The 18,861-nt window shown below is 38.4% G+C and overlaps 1 protein-coding gene across 1 annotated transcript in view; it reads left to right on the forward strand.

Annotated features, from left to right (window-relative positions):
• Positions 1-7,466: 7,466 nt before the first annotated feature.
• The window catches only part of SPEF2 (sperm flagellar 2), a 73,830-nt gene continuing 62,435 nt past the window's right edge, over positions 7,467-18,861 (forward strand). Inside the window, 8 exon segments of the mRNA XM_032441317.1 lie at positions 7,467-7,632; positions 8,364-8,466; positions 9,719-9,971; positions 11,163-11,333; positions 12,637-12,774; positions 13,433-13,512; positions 14,929-15,145; positions 18,034-18,222. Coding sequence (XP_032297208.1) covers positions 7,575-7,632; positions 8,364-8,466; positions 9,719-9,971; positions 11,163-11,333; positions 12,637-12,774; positions 13,433-13,512; positions 14,929-15,145; positions 18,034-18,222 — 1,209 coding nt within the window. The 5' untranslated portion in view covers positions 7,467-7,574.

An 18,861-nucleotide genomic window follows, 5' to 3' on the forward strand; every position in this document is an offset into this window, starting at 1 on the left:
ATCTGACCCCAGATCAAAGAAATGGGCAACTTATGAAAAGATACTCGTTACTGAAAAGAAAGTCTACACAAATCTTTTCTTTTGAAAACTAGCTTTTCTGCATTAGTATTATGATGTTGTAAGTAATTGTACATTATTAAAATGAGACAGTTGGCACTTTAGTTCATGGTCTCTCTTTCATCTAGATAAATCAACATCACTTTAATTTTTTTTTTCTTTTTCTTTTCTTTTTACTTTTTTTTTTGACTGTTTACATCATCAGTTTTACTCTAATTAGCTAAAAACTGCAGATTAAAAAACCAACTGTGAAAGCATAATGTTCTAACAAGATTTCCAATATACAGTATGCTTGACCAATGTTCTCATTCAACATAATGAGAAAGAACCAGTAGCTAAAGCTTTTAAGTACTGGCATCAGGAGCAAAGATGCCAGCCAAATTCCAAATCACTTAGCTACATTTTGCTTACTTGTGTTCCCTTTCCACTTTAGAACAGACATGCTATTCTTCCTTTTATACCTTAAAAATAGAATTGAGCAGAACTGTTAGAGTACAATAGTTTTCCCATTTCTAAAAGATTTCAGTAGCAGCAAAAATGATCCCAGTTACGTCACATACATTATTTAATAACTAAAGACAAAAGCTACAGTAAAGAACATAAGACAAGCAGTACCCAATTAGTGAGCATTTATGGAATAAACACACAAAATAAAACACTAAGTGTTTAGGTCTTACGAGAATTTCAAATACTATTCAGAATATACCAAGCCATTGTATTTAGAGTGATAGACCCATAAAATGACAAATTTACAACTTAGAACTGTCTGGAAATCTCTGGTTTCATTAACTTGATTTGTATCTCACTATGGTACAGATAGAATCCAACTACATGTGGCAAAAAACAAACCATTTGAACCATACTAAGTACTTAGCTGCCTGCTTTGTAGAAAAGAAGAATGACTACCAGAAAAAAATGATCATAAAATTTAGGTTTTAGCCACATTTCAACACAGATGTTTGTGTGTGGATGATGAATAACTACTGTGAGAGAGTATTAACATTATCTGACAGTATGTTCTACATAAAATTCTCCAAGTAGAGAAATGCTGAGAATTTCAAGGTTCCAATGCATCCACAGAACAAAAGCAATTTCTGTTCCCTTTACTCTTATTGTCTCTTTGGTCTCTTGCTTTCCTTTCCTGACTTCCTGCATTGGAAGATGGAGAGCTCCTGTGCTCTAAGAAAAGCCTCCTTAAAGACCTGCCATATCCAGTCCCTGCCCTGGAGGAGTTTCCAGGTGGTTTTGGTGACTAACTCCCTGAAAAGCTGGAATTATGCTTTCCTAAAATTTAAAATCCTGATTTTACTCTTTGTCCTTTACACCTCAAGAGCGCTGACTCCAGTATTTCATGGTCACTAGAGCCCAGGCAGCCTCTAATCCTTATGTCACCCATCAGTTCACCTGTATTGGTGAGGAACAGGTCCAATATTGCAACCCCCCGACAGAGATACTATATGGTTCAAGTGGTTACCCTTGATGCACTCCAGAAGACTCTTGGTTTGCCTACAGCTCACAGTGCTACTTCACCAGATATCAGAGCGGCTGATGCTCCCCAGCACAAGTGCCTGCAACTTCTCCCAGAGCTGAAGGAAGAAAACTTCATCAGGCTCTGCTTGATCAGGTGGTCTGTTGTAGATGACAACCACAAGGCTCTCTTTGTTGCTCCCTCTTATCCATACACTTTTAACTTGCTCATGACCATTCTTCAGAAACATCTCTTCACACTTTATTCCTTTCTTGATGTAGAGGGCAATGCATCTTCCCCTCCTTCCTTGCCTGTCCTTCCTGAACAGCTTGTAGCCATCAATAGCCACATTTCAGTTGTGGAAGTCATCCCATCAGGTTTCAGTAAAAGCAACTACATTACAGTTTTCAGGTAGCTCAGTGGATCCAGTTCCTATTTTACTTTTTTTTTCCTCCAAGCTGTGTGTGTTGGTGTAGAAGCACTTCAGCTGGGCAGCTGGCCTTGTCACCTTCTTGGAGGATAACTCCTTAATTCCTTTGAAGTATTTCCCTTGCATTTCCTTGCTACCTTCTCCTTTTGCCTCAGCAGCTACTGTCTCATTGTCATAAGATTTAAGTGCGCAGAGTGTTTTCAGCACACCTAAAGGCAGAATCTTGAGAGCCCTTGCTAACACCCTGCCTCTCTAGCCTGACTGTCCTGTCATACAACTTACTATGTGCAGCCTCACTATTATCCACCCATGTTTTTACAACCTAGACTAAAGCCCTGCTAACTTTTCCCCATGGACCGTCTTCCCTCTTTGAGAGAGGTGAAAGCCATCAGGTGACTGCAAGCCCAGTGCCGTGTAGGCCATCTTGTTATAAAAAAAAAAACAAAAAAACAAAAACAAAAAAACAACAAAAAAACAAAACACAAAAAAACCCAAAAACAACAACAACAAAAAAAACACCTCACCAAAATTATGGCATTGGTATCATGGTATCAGTCATGAAACCAACGTTTATAGATTGGATCCTTCTGTTTCTTACAGTGTCCTTACCCATTAAGGGAAGCAGAGAAGAGACTTGTAAGCTCGATTCCTTCAGCAGACATCCCAAGGATCTGAAGTCCCTTTTGATAGCTCTTGAACTACACATAACTGATACATCATTGCCCACATGAAAAAGCAGTAATGGGTACAGACCTGTTTACCATACAAGGACAGGAAGTTTCCTGGCGATGTCCTTTATCCAAGCACCAAGAAGACAGCAGACTTGTCTGAGAGTCTACCTGGCACACTGCGTACATTTGCATCTTAGCCAAAAAGAGCTGAATGTGCCATAGGAATCATAGAATGGATTGGGCTGGAAGCAACCTTACACACCAACTAGTTCCAACTACCCTGCCAAGCAGCTGGCCAGGCTGCCCAGGGCCCACTCAACCTGATCTTTGTCTAAAGTTCAGCTGGGACAGAATTGTTTTCTTCAAAGTGTCTGTTATGATGCTGTTTTGGTTCTATGTGAAAAACCATATTGATAACATACAGATATTTATAGTTATCTCCAGTTTCTCAGCTCGTACTAATGAAAGGCCGGGAAGGAACAGAATCAGGACAGCTGACTTAAACCGGCCAAAGGAATATTCCATACCATATGACATCATGCAGAAGGAGAGTTTAGAAGGGGACAGGAGTTTATCTTTCTCTCCTCTGCTGCTTGGGAGGCTAGCCAGGCATCAGTCAGTAGGTGGGGAGCAGTTCTCATGCATCACTTGCTACATATATTCACATACATACACACATACATACATACAGTCATAACTATTTTCCTTTCCTTTCTCTTAGTAAACAGTTTTACTTCAACATAGGAATTCTACTTCGTTTCTTTTTTGCTTCTCTCCTCCACCCCACTGGGAGGTGGGGGAAGTGATCAAATGACTGTTGTGCTTAGTCACCTGCTGGGTTAAACCACAAAATGACTCCCAAGATAGAGCATCCACAACTTCTCTAGGCAACCTGTTTCAGTACTTCGCTACCCTCCTAGTTAAAAATTTCCTCTGTATTGCCTAAATTTTCCTTTTTTACTTTAAGCCCTTCCCCCTTGTCCTATCACTATCAGACCACATAAAATTTGATGAACCTCAGTTTCTTACCGGAGAGAAAAGACCCCTGCCCTAATGCACTGAAAGAGTCAATACTTAATGTACACATGTATTATTTTTAAATTCTTGATCATAAAGCCATTGGAAGCAATAAAAGTCTTAAAACATCAGGTCAACTTGCAATTCAATGTTATCTCTTAAAAATGACAGAACTATAATAGTACGCTATCTCCCTTTCTAATAGAAAGTGAAAAGCACAGAATGCAGATCCAAACACATAAGACAACGTACTTCACAAAACAGATCACAACAATCTGTTCACATAGCACTTGGTTAAGGTATGGAACACCTTAGCACAGATCACTGCCAAAGTTAAATATTTTCATAGATTCAAAAACAGTCTGTGTGTATTTCTGGGAGTAATTAATTGCACAAGCTTATGTGTGTGCAGAAAATTATCCAACCACAAACAATGGTGCCTTGAAGAATGTTCTGGAGGAAGTAACTACAGGTCTCAGTCTATACTTTTCCCTAATCTCTTTCCCAGAATTTGCTATTGATTAATGTCAGAGACAGGAGACTGGACTAGGCAGACATCTGGTCTGAATTAGCTGTTGCCTTGTGGTAACAAAGAAAACTGGTGTAAGGAGTCCAGACAGGGTTCCAGAATCACAAAATTTTAAATGTCAGTATGGGAACTGAACTTGGGGATTTAACCAGCAAACAGTTGTGGAAACACGCTGTGAGCATAAACCTCAACATTGTTCCCCTTTCCTTAGAACTTCATCCTGGTCTTGTTCTCAGTGGAGACTCTTAGGAAGATCAGAGGAGACAGAAGGAAAAGCAGGACAAACACAGTTGAAACTAATTTTCAGAGAGAATGTCATTATTGGATCATGCTAGAAGGAATGTGTGAAGTGAAACAACCAAAACAGGGAAGGAAAAGTGGGAAAAAATGTAATGGCAAGGAAACAAGAAAAATACAGTTACCAGATTCTAATGTGTTTATAAACCATTTATACACCATTTCAGTGATGAAAACGACCATTGCAAAAAAGGAAACCCCAGAACACAAATTATGTTGTATCAATTTAATGCCTCTACTGTCATGCACATCTTCAGTCTAAGAGTAATTTAAGAATTCCAAGCATTTCCCTATTTGCCTTTTCTTAACCTTCACTGTATTAAGAAGATATCATTTCTCCTAACTCCTTTTCTAGTTTAGAATCTTGAAACTTTACTTTTTTTTTTCAGTTGTCCTTTTGTGATTAAAAACCGTGTTTTTTATAATAACTTTAGAAGCATAATTCTTACCTTTTTATTCTTTATACATGCTACTATCACATCCATATGACTAAAAATTAACATTGACAATAGCTGTAGTTTTTTAACAAAACAAAACAAAAGTCTATAGCATCATTTTCAGTTTCTTCCAGGAGGCCAAAAGGAATGAAAAGGAGCAGATTGCCTCTGGCACTTAATTTCTCTCTATTCGGTGGATTGCTATTTGAGGTCATCTATTCCTTTTCACCATTATAGATACAATCAACAAGCAATCCCCTTCTCTCTCAAAGCAAGTTCAGAGGACAATGCATGAAGCTTGAAATAAATAATGATTTTTTGGTGTAAAATTCAGATGCAGTCTACAGCCCAGTATCAGTGTTTAAAAGCTACAAAAACCAATGTACAGTGTACAGAAAATCATTTTGGAATTTCCTGGAGAGAACCACAGGTGTTCTTTGCAGAGATGTAAGAAATTAAGGGAACACAAAATGTATAACTATCTTATTTAAAAATTTCAGTGTTTTCAGGAAAGGCGGAATTAGGGGAAAAGTTACCTTACTTGTTGTCTGCGAGTATTTTCCTTCAAACAATCTGTGGACTCGGCTTTCACAGTGCAGAACACAGACATCTTTCCAAGTTCTTAAAAGCAGGGAAAGAATGAAGTAAAAATAGTAAAAATTGATTACTACATCATTCTGCTACTCTGAATCCTGTAAGACAGATACTTTAATTGGTTAAGGGCTGAGACAGACTTAGCTGAAACAGCAAATCACTACTGAATTTAAGTATAAGAAAGATTCCTTCCTTTCCCCCCCCACCCCCCCCACCCCAAATCTAACTAGCTAAGTAAGATTTTATGTCTATCCCAGTAGGAGGGATCCATTGATTATGTTAAAGGACTTGAAGAATATCCACAAAACTTCCTGGAGATACATTAAGTACCAGCTTTTCAAGGTCACAGGTTACATGGAAAGAAATGCTAAACTTAATACGAAGTTAATGCAAATAATGACTATTTGCCACTGACATTTAACTAAATATTTAAAATATTTACATTGATTCTGGGAGCTGAGGAAAGAATTCCATGATGAAGCTAAACCAGGTTTGTTCTTTGCTCTCTGACATACCAGAAACACACTCAGATGGCAGACACTCAAAACTGCAAGCATGACTGAAATAACAGTTTCTTCTCCCCTTAAAGTGTAGGTGTTTTTTATTTAGTGCATACACAAAACTTTGTGTCTTCACAAGGATATTCACCTCAAAAGAACCTTGCTCTCTTGAAGTTTCTGTTACTCGATTCATTCACCTGTGGCTAATTTCACCATGACCTTTTAAAGGCATAAACCACGGCTCACTTACACATTTACTTTGAGAAAACTCAATAACTTGCTCTGATTCAAAGCACAGAGCGTAAAAAGCGCAGAGATTCCCTCAGATGACTTCTGGATGTAAAACAACCCATGACATCCCAACTTATGTCAGCTCACAACCATTGTCATTTCTGAAAATGTTTAGATCCCCTTCTTCCTTTTCTAGATTAAATAACCCCTTAGGATTCTGCGCTGTGCTGGAAGGCAACTGGAAACTTGATCATATCAACTACGGATTTTTTTTTTTTTTTAATGTTAACACAGAATTTAAGACTCATAGACCTTCAGATCTTCACTTTTCCAACACGCTTTTCAAGACTGGGGCACGGAAGCCCTGCAAAGTATTTCAGCGTGACTCCAAAAGCGACATGAGCGCACGAGGAGCGAGGCAGAGCAGAAGCCGTGAGCACGAAGCTCTTCTCGGTGCAGCCCCACTGCGCCCAGCGGGCCCCGCTCACAGCACACACAGCTGTGCTGGCACACGGAGGGCTCGGGCGCCTTACACAAGAGCGGCTGCGGAACAACAGCCCCGTCAACGTGTAGCGCTCGCTGACACTTGGCAGAGCTTTTTCCAGCATTCTCAGGTTTGGCATTCATTCCCTCCCCTTTATATCGTGCTTTCGCAGTAGTTTTTGCCGATCTGATGTGTGAAAACGATTCCAGATTAATTTCCTTCCCCTAGCAGAACGGTTTTTCAGCCTAAGAGTCCCCTGCTCTGAGACAATATGAAACTCATCGGCGAGCAGACGGCTCGTGGAACGGGGAAGTGGTTCCCACGACACCTATTAAAGAGCAGCGGGACGCGCGGCCAGGAGGACGATGAGGAGGCGGTGGGTGCAATGAGGGCGGCCCGGCAGCAGCGCCCACCGAGGCTGGTAGAGCAGCAGATCCCCATCGGGATGGCAGCCACCTGTAGCCAGGACCCCCCCCCCCCGCCACGAGGCTCCCGTAGCGCGGCTCCCCTCACGGCCGCCCCCGCCTCACCCCGCCCCCGCCCCTCACTCAGCGCCTCACGCCCGTTACACACACACACTCCGGCCCTGCGCGCTCCCGCCGCGCACCACCCCATAGTCGTGCACGCGCCCTGCTCGCGGCGCGCTCACCTTCCTCCTGCTCTCCCCGCCCCGGCCACACCCGCGACCCCGCCCCACCTGCCGCGCATGCGCGGTCCTCCCGCGGGGGGGGGGGGGCGCGCGCCCGCGGAGGTTAGCGGTGGCACCGCCTCTCTCCTTTGCGCATGCGCTCTGCTGCCGTCGCCGTGGCAACGGGACGCGGCGCCAGGCGGCCGTGAGGGCCGAGAGCGGGTGGGCGACATGTCCGAGATCCTGAGCGAGTGGCTGAACCAGGAGGTGAAGCTGTCCCGGAGCCTGGGTGAGTGGCAGCACCGATACCTCGGCACGGAACAGCGGCTTGCGGGGCCGCAGCGTTGGCCGTCAGTGTGGGGCATGCCGCGAGGCTGAGCCTTCGTCCTGCCGAGGGGTGCGAGGTACATGGCAGCGCTGCCACAACGAGGCCTCCTGTTACCTGTGCTTGGTCTGCTCTGTGTGCAGGATGGTGCTTTTACCAGTGACATTAATTTTCCTCAGGGTGCTGTCACTCTCGGTGGATAGGAGGAGCTGAAGCTTCTCCTGCTAATGAGGACTCCAGGGAATAAAAGCATTTAAATAAGTTTGTAGAGCAGCGCTTGTTTGAGTTGAGCACAATAAGTTTGAGTGGCAGGCACAGTGCTGGTACTGCTCCATGATGGGTGAGCAGCTTACCACAGGAAAGCAGAAGAGTCAATGTCTTTGTCATCTTTTTGTATATCTTCTGACCAAAAAAACATAGAAATTATCACCTAAAGACCTACAAGACATGGCAAAATTTACCTTTCAGCAATAAAAAATGAGAGCCAAGTGATTATGTGAAGCTCACACTGCGAAGTAACTGCTCTGAATGCAGATTTATTTGTAGCTTAAAAACTAATACATGCAAAAAATAATACATTAAAAACTAATACACTGATACATGCGTGTTGCAAAAATCATTATGAGTTTTATCAAAATTAATGTCCAGATTTCTTTAATAATCTTGTTTCTTGTGGAAAAAAACTCACAACCCAGTTCCAGGATCGCTTTCAGAAGAATTTTCTACTGGCTACCTGTTTGGAGAACTTCTGCACAAATATGGTCTTCAGGATAACTTTAATCAGTTTTCACAGAGCAGGTTAGTACTTGTGGATAACGTTTCTTACAGAAATTAGGCAAAATATTTATTTCCCTTTCAGAAATATGTTTCATTTTTTGTAATCAAAACACAGGACTCAGCACTTGGTCTTGTTGAAGCTCATATGAGTGGCCTCAGCCCATCAGTCAGTCTATCCAGCCTACCCTCTGGCAGATCTGTACTTCCTCCCACCTTGGTGTCACATGCAAAATTTCTGAGGGTGCACTCAATCCCCTCTTCCAGGTCGTCAGTAAAGATATTAAACAGGGTAGGCCCCAGTACTGACCCCTGGGGAACACTGTGATCAGTCACCAGCTGGGTTAAACTCTATTCACCAAGAAACAAGGCAAGAAGTGTTATAGGGAGACTAATGAATTACAGGTCTATTTCCTGTAGGGATGTCATAAACTCTGTGTTACCAGAAGGTCTTTAAATTAAAACTCAACATTTTGTAGAATTATGCTACACTGGCCATAAAAGCTTATTGGTTCATATAAAGAAGTTATTGTGAAGTCATAGAACAATACAGAAAGGATAATGTTCTGACTCAGCTAGTAATTTTTTTTTTTTTTTTTGTTGGTTGAATTTGATAATGTGTTAATTGTGAAATATCAGTAATTTTTTATTATTCCTTTTTGACCTGTGTATCTACTGATTTCAAGTGATTCCACCAGTAGTCGGATGCCAAGAGAAGCACTAATCTGTGATCCACTGTTTCAGTTTTAAACATAATTTTTTCTCTTTGGAACCATAGTCGTTATTTTTCAATGCTATTCAAAGTCATCAGGGTGTTGTGAGAGTTGATAGATTAGATAAGCTTCATTTTCTTTGTTATTTTTTAATTTAATTTCCTGTATTTTAACTGGTTAGAGCTCACATGGACTGATCTTTCCTCTAGCTATTTTTACTTTTTGTGGATTATATACTTTTAGCCAAGCTTTTGGAGCAAGATTTTGCTGTCAGGAGCTTTTTTTCTGTGTGCATGCATCAAGATTTATATAACGCAGTGTGACTTCTATTTGTTTTCCAAGAGTTATGCCTGGCAGACCATATTTTTTCTAGTTACTACATTATAAAATATAAGCTGAAATGTGTATTATGACACTCCAGGGAAGTCCACTGTGTTGTTTTTTTCCCCCCCTCATATCCTAATATGAGATAAACGTAATGACCACAGTTATTGCAGAGAGTTGGAATTGAAAGTATATTTAAATTTTGATTTTTTGATTCTTTTTGTTTCTTAATCACATAGGGCTACAAATGCAAAGCTTAACAATTTTTCTCTTCTGGAGCCCACACTTCACCTGCTTGGAGTACAGTTTAATGAGAATGTGGCCCATGACATCATGGTAGGAAAGCACGGGGCTGCAACAAAGCTTTTATATGAATTGTACATTGCTTTAGAAAAAATGAGAAAGGCAAAGCTTACTGGAGTAGCTATGGAAGCAATGAGATCTGCAGCACCTGCAAGGCTCAAGACTATTGGAAGTGTTTCATTTCGAGAGGTATTTAATTATGCTTGTTTTGAATAAATACACAGGGAAAAAAATACCAGTCTTACTAGAGCCTCTCAAGCATGTTGTGTGTTTTCCTTTTAAAAGATCTCCTGTGCCATATACAGGAATTGGGATTGCCTGGTTTGTCTGTGATTCATGAGGATAACTCGTGTTCTGCGTTCCTTTGTTTTGACTTATTCCATATTACTTCTCTGTTTCCTTTTTCCAGCCTTAAAATATGAATAGCAGCAAAGACCAGTAGTGGTTCAGTGGCTGCTGTTATACTTATTTGATTGATACAGTTTGCAGACTGCGTTATACTTAGTTACAAATGTTACTTGAAGGGAAAATTAGTCTGTATTGAGCTTTGTGCCACACTGGTTTGATTGCTTGAGTTATATGTCTCCCCGTATATTTATACTAGACTTCAGCTGGCAAAATAGCAGAACATGCTGAATATTTCAAAGTGGAAAAAATAAATGGGAAAGGGGGAATCTAAAAGGAAGATCTGTTAGTGACATTTTTCTCTTCAACAGTAATGTTCAGCATGTGCAAACCATTATCTTTTACCAGGATGAGCAATCTTTAAGAAGCTATGCATCATTAATTGAATTCTGTTGAGTATTTACACATATTTCCTGGCACACATCCTGGCAAAGAGTTTACAAGTATGAACTTTACTGACAAATTCAGATATAGCACCAAACAACCAAGACACCCCTTCACTGTCTATGGATAGCTTCTATGGAGAAAACTGAGAGTTCATTACAGAGCAGTTGAGGCTGGATCTGTAGGGGACTCATAATCCAGCTACCTTGCTGCTCTATGCAGAGTTGACTAGGTCTGTTTCCTCAGGACCCTGTCCAGTTCAATTTTGAGAATCTCCAAAGATGGAGACTTTGCAGTGTTTTTCGGCAAGTTGTTGAGCACCATTTCCATTTTAAAACAAAAAACCAAAAAACAAAAACCAACCTTCTGTTGAATTTCTTCAGTTTTCATTTGACATTGTTCAAATTGAGTTCTACACGTTCTTCTCAGTATAACCAGTCCTTTCTTTGAAAAATACTCAACCAAGTTTAGAAGTTGTTCTGTGTGCATTATTACATGAAGACATTTTAAAATGACTACTGAAAAATATTTGTATTTAAAAGCTTTTTTTCTTACCATTTCTGACTCTATGATTGTGATATTTGATTCAAGCGTTTGAAATCTTTAACATTACGTCATGCTGATATGCAACCACAGAAGGTTTCAGATCATCTTGAAAGGAAATCTAAAGTAGTAGAAGATAAAATAGCTCGTATGCACATTTCAGAACAACAGAAATCTCTAAAGCCTCAAGAAGAGCAAAAAGCCCAAGACACTGAAAAGGTGAGTGCTTACATATTGCTGAGTCATCTGAGAAAGTGTTTTCATAAGGTCATGTACATAATTCTCTGCTGCACCATTACATTTGTAAAAAATAATAATGAAGAAAGAGGGTCCACTTGATAAGCTCTAATGTGTAGTTGTAAAGCCAACATATTGTTAAAAGATTCTTAATAACAGTATGTAATGTAGATTTCCCAGCTGGATGTATTTGAAGTGTTCTTGTAATAGAGACTTGTGATGTATTTAATTTTTAAATAAAAGAATCAAGAAAAAGATGTGAGGAAGGGGATCTGTAGAAGCAAAGGCCTCTGTCCATCCATCTGTGTGTAGTTTTGTTGAGTAAGTCAAGAAAAGGAACTAATATCTTCAGCATATGTAAAAACTATAAGCTGTAGTTTATATAGAAGAACTGGCTGTCAAGCTGAGGGGTATTTAACCATGATGAAAATTAAACTGACTCATTTGAGATGTAATTTGTATGACTAGAATCATAGAATGATAGAATATCCAGATTTGAAAGGGACTTACAGAGGTCATAAAGTTCAACTTCTGGCTCCACACAGGTCAAGCCAGAATCTAAAGCCTGAGTCTGAGAGTGTTGTCCCAACACTCCTTGAACTCTGGCAGCATGATGCCATGACTCCTTTATTGGGAGCTCTGGTCCCTGACTTCTGCACTCATAAAGAAGCTGTAGGCCACCATGAGGCCTCTCCTCAGTCTCCTCCCCTTTGGGCTGAACAGACCATGGGACATCAGCCACTCCTTGTATGTCTTGCCCTGAAGACCTTTCCCCATCATCTTAGGCCTTTTTTGAATGCTAATAGTTTTATATTCTTGTATTGTGGTGCCCAGAACTTCACCAAGTGCAAAAGTAGAAGCTGCACAGTGCAGAGCAGAGTGGGATGACCCCTCCCCTTGCACAGTGGCAGTGCTGGGCCTGAGGCACCCCAGGGTATGGTCAGGCCTTTAGGCTCCAGCGGAACATTGCTGGTCCAACTGCATGGTTGTGCCTTTTTTTATACTAGTGCGAGACAAAATGAAGACAAAAGATTCATTTAAGAAAAGTCGTTTAAAAAGATTCATTTAAGAAAAGTTGTTTAATCAAGCTGCTTTTTTTTTTTTTTTTTTTTTTTTTTTTTCTTTTTTTTTTTTTTTTTTTTTTTTTTTTTTTTTTTTTTTTTCCATTTTGGGTTAGTTACATTAGTTACATTTACTTCATAGATAAGTAGGTGGTATATTAGAAGCGTATGGCATGGCACGTATTATTTCAATTCAAGTACCTGAGCACATGTTGAATATTCAGCATCTCATAGGAAGAAGACAAAATGAAATAATGGCCCGGATTCAAGCAGCCATTATACAAGTTCCAAAGCCATCACTAAGCCACGCCTTAAAAGCTAATGAAGCAAAAAAATTGCTAAAGAAGAAAAGAGAAGCAGAGGTAACTATATTTTGTTAATAGTAATTGTATGAATTTGAAAGCATGTTTTTTAGGAGCATTTACAATTAATAATTCTGTACTTGTACCACCTCATATAACACTTAAAATTATATAGTAGCCTCAGTCAGTGAAAATTTGGCAAAATATGATTCTTACATTTGTTAAATAGGAAAAGTTTGTTTTGATGGCAGATGAAGTTACTAATGAATAAACCAATTATTTTAAGATTATTTTAAAAGTAGAGCATACAGAGTTAATTTAGTAATTATTAGTGACTAATTCAAGATACTGAATCTAAAGCAGAACATAGCACAGAATATCTTGTTTCAAAAATCCCTGATTAGGAGTAATTGTATGAATTGCTTGAGTCCATTGTAAATTGAATTTTCCCTGTAAATGGATAGCTGCAAGAACTGAACTTTAGTGAACATAGGTATAGCTAGTATAAGAGGGAAATAAATGGAAAAGGGAAATTAAGAGAAGGGAACTGTTTGCCTTTTATCTATCTAATGTTTAATATGTTTTCAGTGTAAACTTTTCTCTTGAACTAACATGATGTGAAACTAATTCCCTGTTATTTAATCTGTGAATAGTTGAAGCTTCTTTACGTTGCTTAGTGAAGATAAAAGAAGCATTAAATTTTGTGTTATTTCTTTAGGACACTTACAAGGAGATTAGCAACTTTGAGAAGTCCATGATAAGAAATGCTTTTGAAGTACGCAGCCAATTCATTGATAGGTAATATCTGAGTATTCAATTATTAATCTCAGACAGGATCTTAGCCGTAAGTGCCTGCTATCTGTGCAGACATCTACTTGAAGAAAATATATGGTCTTTCTTTGCTTAAACTGTGATTCTCCTGTGAGAGGTTGTCTGTATTTCTGCCAGCACTGCAACTACAAGCACCAGTTTCTTCTGTTACAATGTTTTAAGCCATATTTTTTGTGGGAATGGCTTAACCTTTCTTCTGTCCTTTTTACCATCAGTATGGCAATAAAGGACATAAAGTGCATCTCTTATTCTCTGTTAATTACAGTCATCAAGCCTGTAATATCAGATGTGCAGAGAGTAGGGAATGGTTTTGGATGTATGTAGGTCACTCTGAAAGCAACGCCTCCTATTTTTTGTGGAAGCTAAAACAAAGAGCACGATAGCACTATTTGATAGAGCAAATTCTCAGCAGCTATTTTTCAGCACAGTCACCACCATTCAGCTATGGGTTTCTGCTAGTGGTCAACAAGATCCTGAATGCTGTGTTTGAAAAAATCTGTGACCCGCTGCCACCACAGCTGAAGGGCACCACACACTGCCTCACTGTGCCCACATCCACTATTTGATCTCCATAAATGTGAAGCAAACTTTGATGAATGTCAATTAGTGCTTTTTTTTTTTTTTTTTTTTTTTTTTTTTTTTTTTTTCCCCCCTGCATGGAGGAATTCAATTGCATCTTTGTTTCATACATAGTTCCATATCAGATGCCATTTTGTCAGACTGCGCTTCTGCTGCCATCTGTCTCGTGACCAGGAAGTGTAACACGATATTGGTGGGAAGGTTCAAAATCTACCACCAAAATCTGTCTCTGACATTGTCAATCAGCATAGTAAAACAGAAGACATTACTTTCAGAACAGCTCTTGTATATATGTGGTAATACTTTTCAAAATAAACTTACACCTTAGAATTTTGTTGTACAAGCAACAAATGTAGACAGAATAGCCATTCTATCACCTTTATTGATACGTGTGCCTTATTCTGGGAGGGTGGTATACTGCTGTGAGTACTTCTGTATAAAAACAAAACCTGATTAATAACTATGAGAGAAATTGTATTCAGAGTGTATGGATATATTTAAAGAGCAACCTATCTTGCTTTAATATTCTGCAAATGATCCTAATTTTGTGTTTCTGCAGAATTTGTTTCCATATTAAATATTGGCAAATGAAGTAAATGACAATTAGTTATGTAAGGACTGAAGCTCTCCTCTGGATTCAGCAGTGGTTGGGAGGTGCACAATGGTGTCAAGGGGTAATCTCAATGCTAATAAACTTTACTATTCAAGATAATTCTGTTGTGCATGTGTTAGACTTGTGCCCAACTTCATGAAAATACCTCTAAAAAAACAGAAGTGAACTTCTATTTTAATCTTTTTTATCAGTGAAGTACAAGAATCATTGCAAACACAGAAGTTGATAGAAACAGCCCTAGAAACTACAGCACAGGCAGCAACTGAGCTATTACCTACTCATTCAGATGATGACTATGTAAAAAAAATTCAAAAAAAATTGGAGGAAGATACCTCTGCTAGAGAACAACGAGAAAAGAGACGTCATAAAATGTTAATGGAACAGTTAACAGCACATGAAGCAGAAGAGGTGAGAGAAGTGTAACACACAATTAGTAACCTAAATATTTGTTTGCAAGTACAAATCAATACTATTTTGGAGGGTCTAATAACATTTGGAAGGAAGAAAAAGTGGTATATATACTTTATCCCAGAAAAGTTATTTTATGCCTTGTTTTTCCATGGAGAAAGAAGAAATGAAAGGAAAAAGGTTTTCCATTCCTTCTTACTACACTTACATAAATAATACTTCATCCTTGTAAAACATAAAACCTCAATTAAAACAGAGCTAAGATGATGAAAAATCAGTTGTAGGTCTGCCTGCAATTTTCCTCAAAATAATAATGACACTTGAACTTTAAATTATCATTATATTTACTGGGTCTGAAGATGGTACTTATTAAAATCAACAAATATGGCATTACTCACTTTAAAAGCTGTATTTGCAAATGTGTAATGTAATATTTTTATGTCTGGACTGGATGACTTCTGAAATGATTATGCTGTGGGATGTTTTGTGTGTCTCTATTCTGTCAAAAAAAATGACTGTTGCAGATTATTTCATTAGAGTCTTGTCCTGCATTGGGATAGACATATAGAAGTCACAGTACTTCTTAGCATCTCTCAGACTTATGTTCCGTGAAAAACTAAGAACACCTGTACTGGCTTAGACTAGGAGTCTATTCACACATGCTATCTTTGAGCTCTCACAGAAGGAGATTCTAGGTAATGTTCCTGCTAATATGCATAGGTCATGAGGAACTTTTGCCACCTCGCTGATTGAAATTAATGTAGTGGCAAAATGTGCATCAGCTGTCACAGCCCCAAGTACAATCCTAGTAATCTAGACTAATGGTTCTAATAACCACTGACATTTGGTAGGGACAGTCTTAAACCAGCAAAGTGAGCCAGAGCTATCCTGATGAGAAAGCTGGTCCACCTCTAGTTACAGTGTAAAATTTGCCAGTTTGAGTAAAGGAGGTGCTGCAATGTGTCTCCAGTAGTGCTCCAAAGCAGGACAAATGTAATTAAATTATTGCTGATATAAAAACAGTAGCAGTCACAGACTGCAGGGATTAGAGGGTAAGTAGAGAGTTGACCAGCTAAAAGAATTTATTGTCACTTTTGTTTTATCAGAGAAAGAAGTAATCAGTTGGAATCCTGTGAAAGTTCAGAAATGAGTTATTCCTTGATTTAGAGAAATGTGAAGTAATTTGAATTGTTTTCTTTTTTCTTTCATTAAAGATTTTTTTTTTTAAATTACACAAGATAGCTGAAAAAATACTTTAAATATTCAACCAGAAAGGATTTGCAAGCTGAAATTGTGGTTTTCTAATAGCCATTAAAGTCAGAATTTCATAATACATAAAAATTGAACACAGGCCATCAGATCATCTAGAGTCATGTATTTGATGTATTTCACTTTATGTCTTCAGAATGCACCTGTGATTTTTCATGTCCATACCTATAAGTCTCTTCTAAAAGAATCTTGTTCCAGTTTTTGAGTCTCGGTACACTGTGAACTCTAGTAGAAATCTCAGCCTGGGAGCAAGAATACTTAAAAATTACATGGCGCTCCTCTGAGTGAATGTTATGTCAGATTTTTACAGGCAGGAAATAGAAGTGTTTGAAGGTAACATAGTTTCATCTTACTTAGATCTTTCACTTGCACCATTTCCATTCACTATTGTTCAAAGTACCAGTCATTTTTTAATGCTTTGTTTAGATTTTGTCTTTGAATTTCAAAAGCTATCAGGAAATTACTGTCAGCAATATATTGAGAAGAAGGAAATGGGAGAGGAAGTTAATTTTTACTAGATTATTTCTTGTCAACCAAATAGATTTGTGTATGTGAGGTGTTAAGACTCAGTCATAAATCTTAAGACAACGCAACAAGATAGAATTATTTCATTTGTGATTGATTGAACTAACCTGGGAAAGGAGGAGAAAGAATAGTTTGACTCAGTAACGCATGTATGAGCATGAAACATAAACACATTAACGTTTGGCCACTGGATGCCACTGTTGTTTCAAGTAGGTTTTTAAAAAAGTGCATGATTTTTTAGAAATTTTTTCAAGGGATTCTAACAGATTTCATTTACAATATTTTTGAGCTCTTCAGACATATCAGAACCCTTTGTGGAGAAGTAGATGTAAAATATTAGGTACAAAAATGAAACTACCATTTTTGTTTTGTCTCCTAGTACACTCAGAAGTTTTTTGGCCTTAGGTCTGTCACTGTTCGTATGCAGGTTACCAGTGCTTTATTCCCCTGTGCAATAAGAACCATTCTGAAATTATGTTTGGTGTTATGAATCCTAACATCACTGTCTCTGCAAATAAGAGACATGTGGATATGGCACTAAGTGACATAGTTTAGTGATGGGTCTGAGTAGGTCAGGCTAGCAGTTGGTCTTCATTATCTTGAAAGTCTTTTCCAGCTTAGACAATTCCATGATTCCGTGTTTCTAATTTATCCATAGATTTGATTTAATTCAACTGACTATTTTATTCTTAAAACATTTCCTGCCAACACTTTCCAAGCCTACTCTTTGTGTCAAAATGTTTGATTATTTAGAGTAATATCAAAATTATCTACATTCCAATTAGCAAAGAATCTTCCTTTTTTATATATAAAGAATGCTTTGATTTCTAATTGGGCCCATCACTTTGTACTGTAGAGTTAATGGATGGCTTCTCCAATCCTCCATAAATGAGAATTTAAACATCTATCTTCCTCCATTGGAGTACTTCTTGATGTACTAATCCATGGCTAGTTATTCTGGATACATGCATCAAATCAGCAAGTAAATGCTGTTGCATTACTTCATTCATATTTCTTATTGGATAGTGATGACTTGTCCATGAAATACTTAGTAACCTGTCTGTAATTATATTTTCTAAATATATGTATTCTAGGAGATTTACCAGGAGGAACAACTTATTTACAAGCTAATGAGACAATCTCAACAGGAGCGGAGGATTGCTGTTCAACTCATGCACGTTCGACATGAAAAAGAGGTGTTAAAACAAAATAGAATTTTCAGGGAAAAGCAATATGAAGAAAGACGACGGAAAGAGTTCCAGGAAGCTCTTGACAGAGAGGCGGTAAATAGTTATTTATTCCCTGAGTTGCTCTGGGAGCAATACAATATCTACCTGGGGAATCTGCATTGTCAGCTGTTAGAATTCAGTTCTTTTTCTTAGGACAGGGTGACCTAATGATTAATATATCACTTTTAACTATGTTTAAAGTTACAGCAAAGTAACTTTAGTGGAAGGAATTGAGTAATTTAACATTTAATTGTGATCTTTTCTTACAAAGTAATTTTAACCTTGTGCTGAGATTAAAAGAGTTTTGCATGGGCAAAATGACAGATGTGATGGAAACAACAAAGTGGCAGAAAAACTTGTATCAGGAATTATGTATTTCATTTCCTTTAATATAATCTGCTAATATCCTTTTTTGGCAAGTGCTGGTAATAAAGAATTTCATTTTCGAGAGCTCATTTCTGCCTTTGGGCTCAGAGTTTATTAATAAAAAAAAAATTAAAAAATCAAAGAATTCATAATCCTGTGACAAACTGCCAAGTGCTATGCCCGTAGCAGGCTATAACATGTAGGAATGCTACTTTACTCCTGCCAAAAACAATTACCAGCTTTAAATCCTTCAATCCATCTAGACCCCAAATAATCAGAATCTGTAGGTTTTGGTAACTACATTTGTTTTTGTACACTTTTGGCCAA

This window comes from Coturnix japonica, chromosome Z (genome assembly GCF_001577835.2).
Source record: "Coturnix japonica isolate 7356 chromosome Z, Coturnix japonica 2.1, whole genome shotgun sequence".
Classification (NCBI taxonomy): Eukaryota; Metazoa; Chordata; class Aves; order Galliformes; family Phasianidae; genus Coturnix; species Coturnix japonica.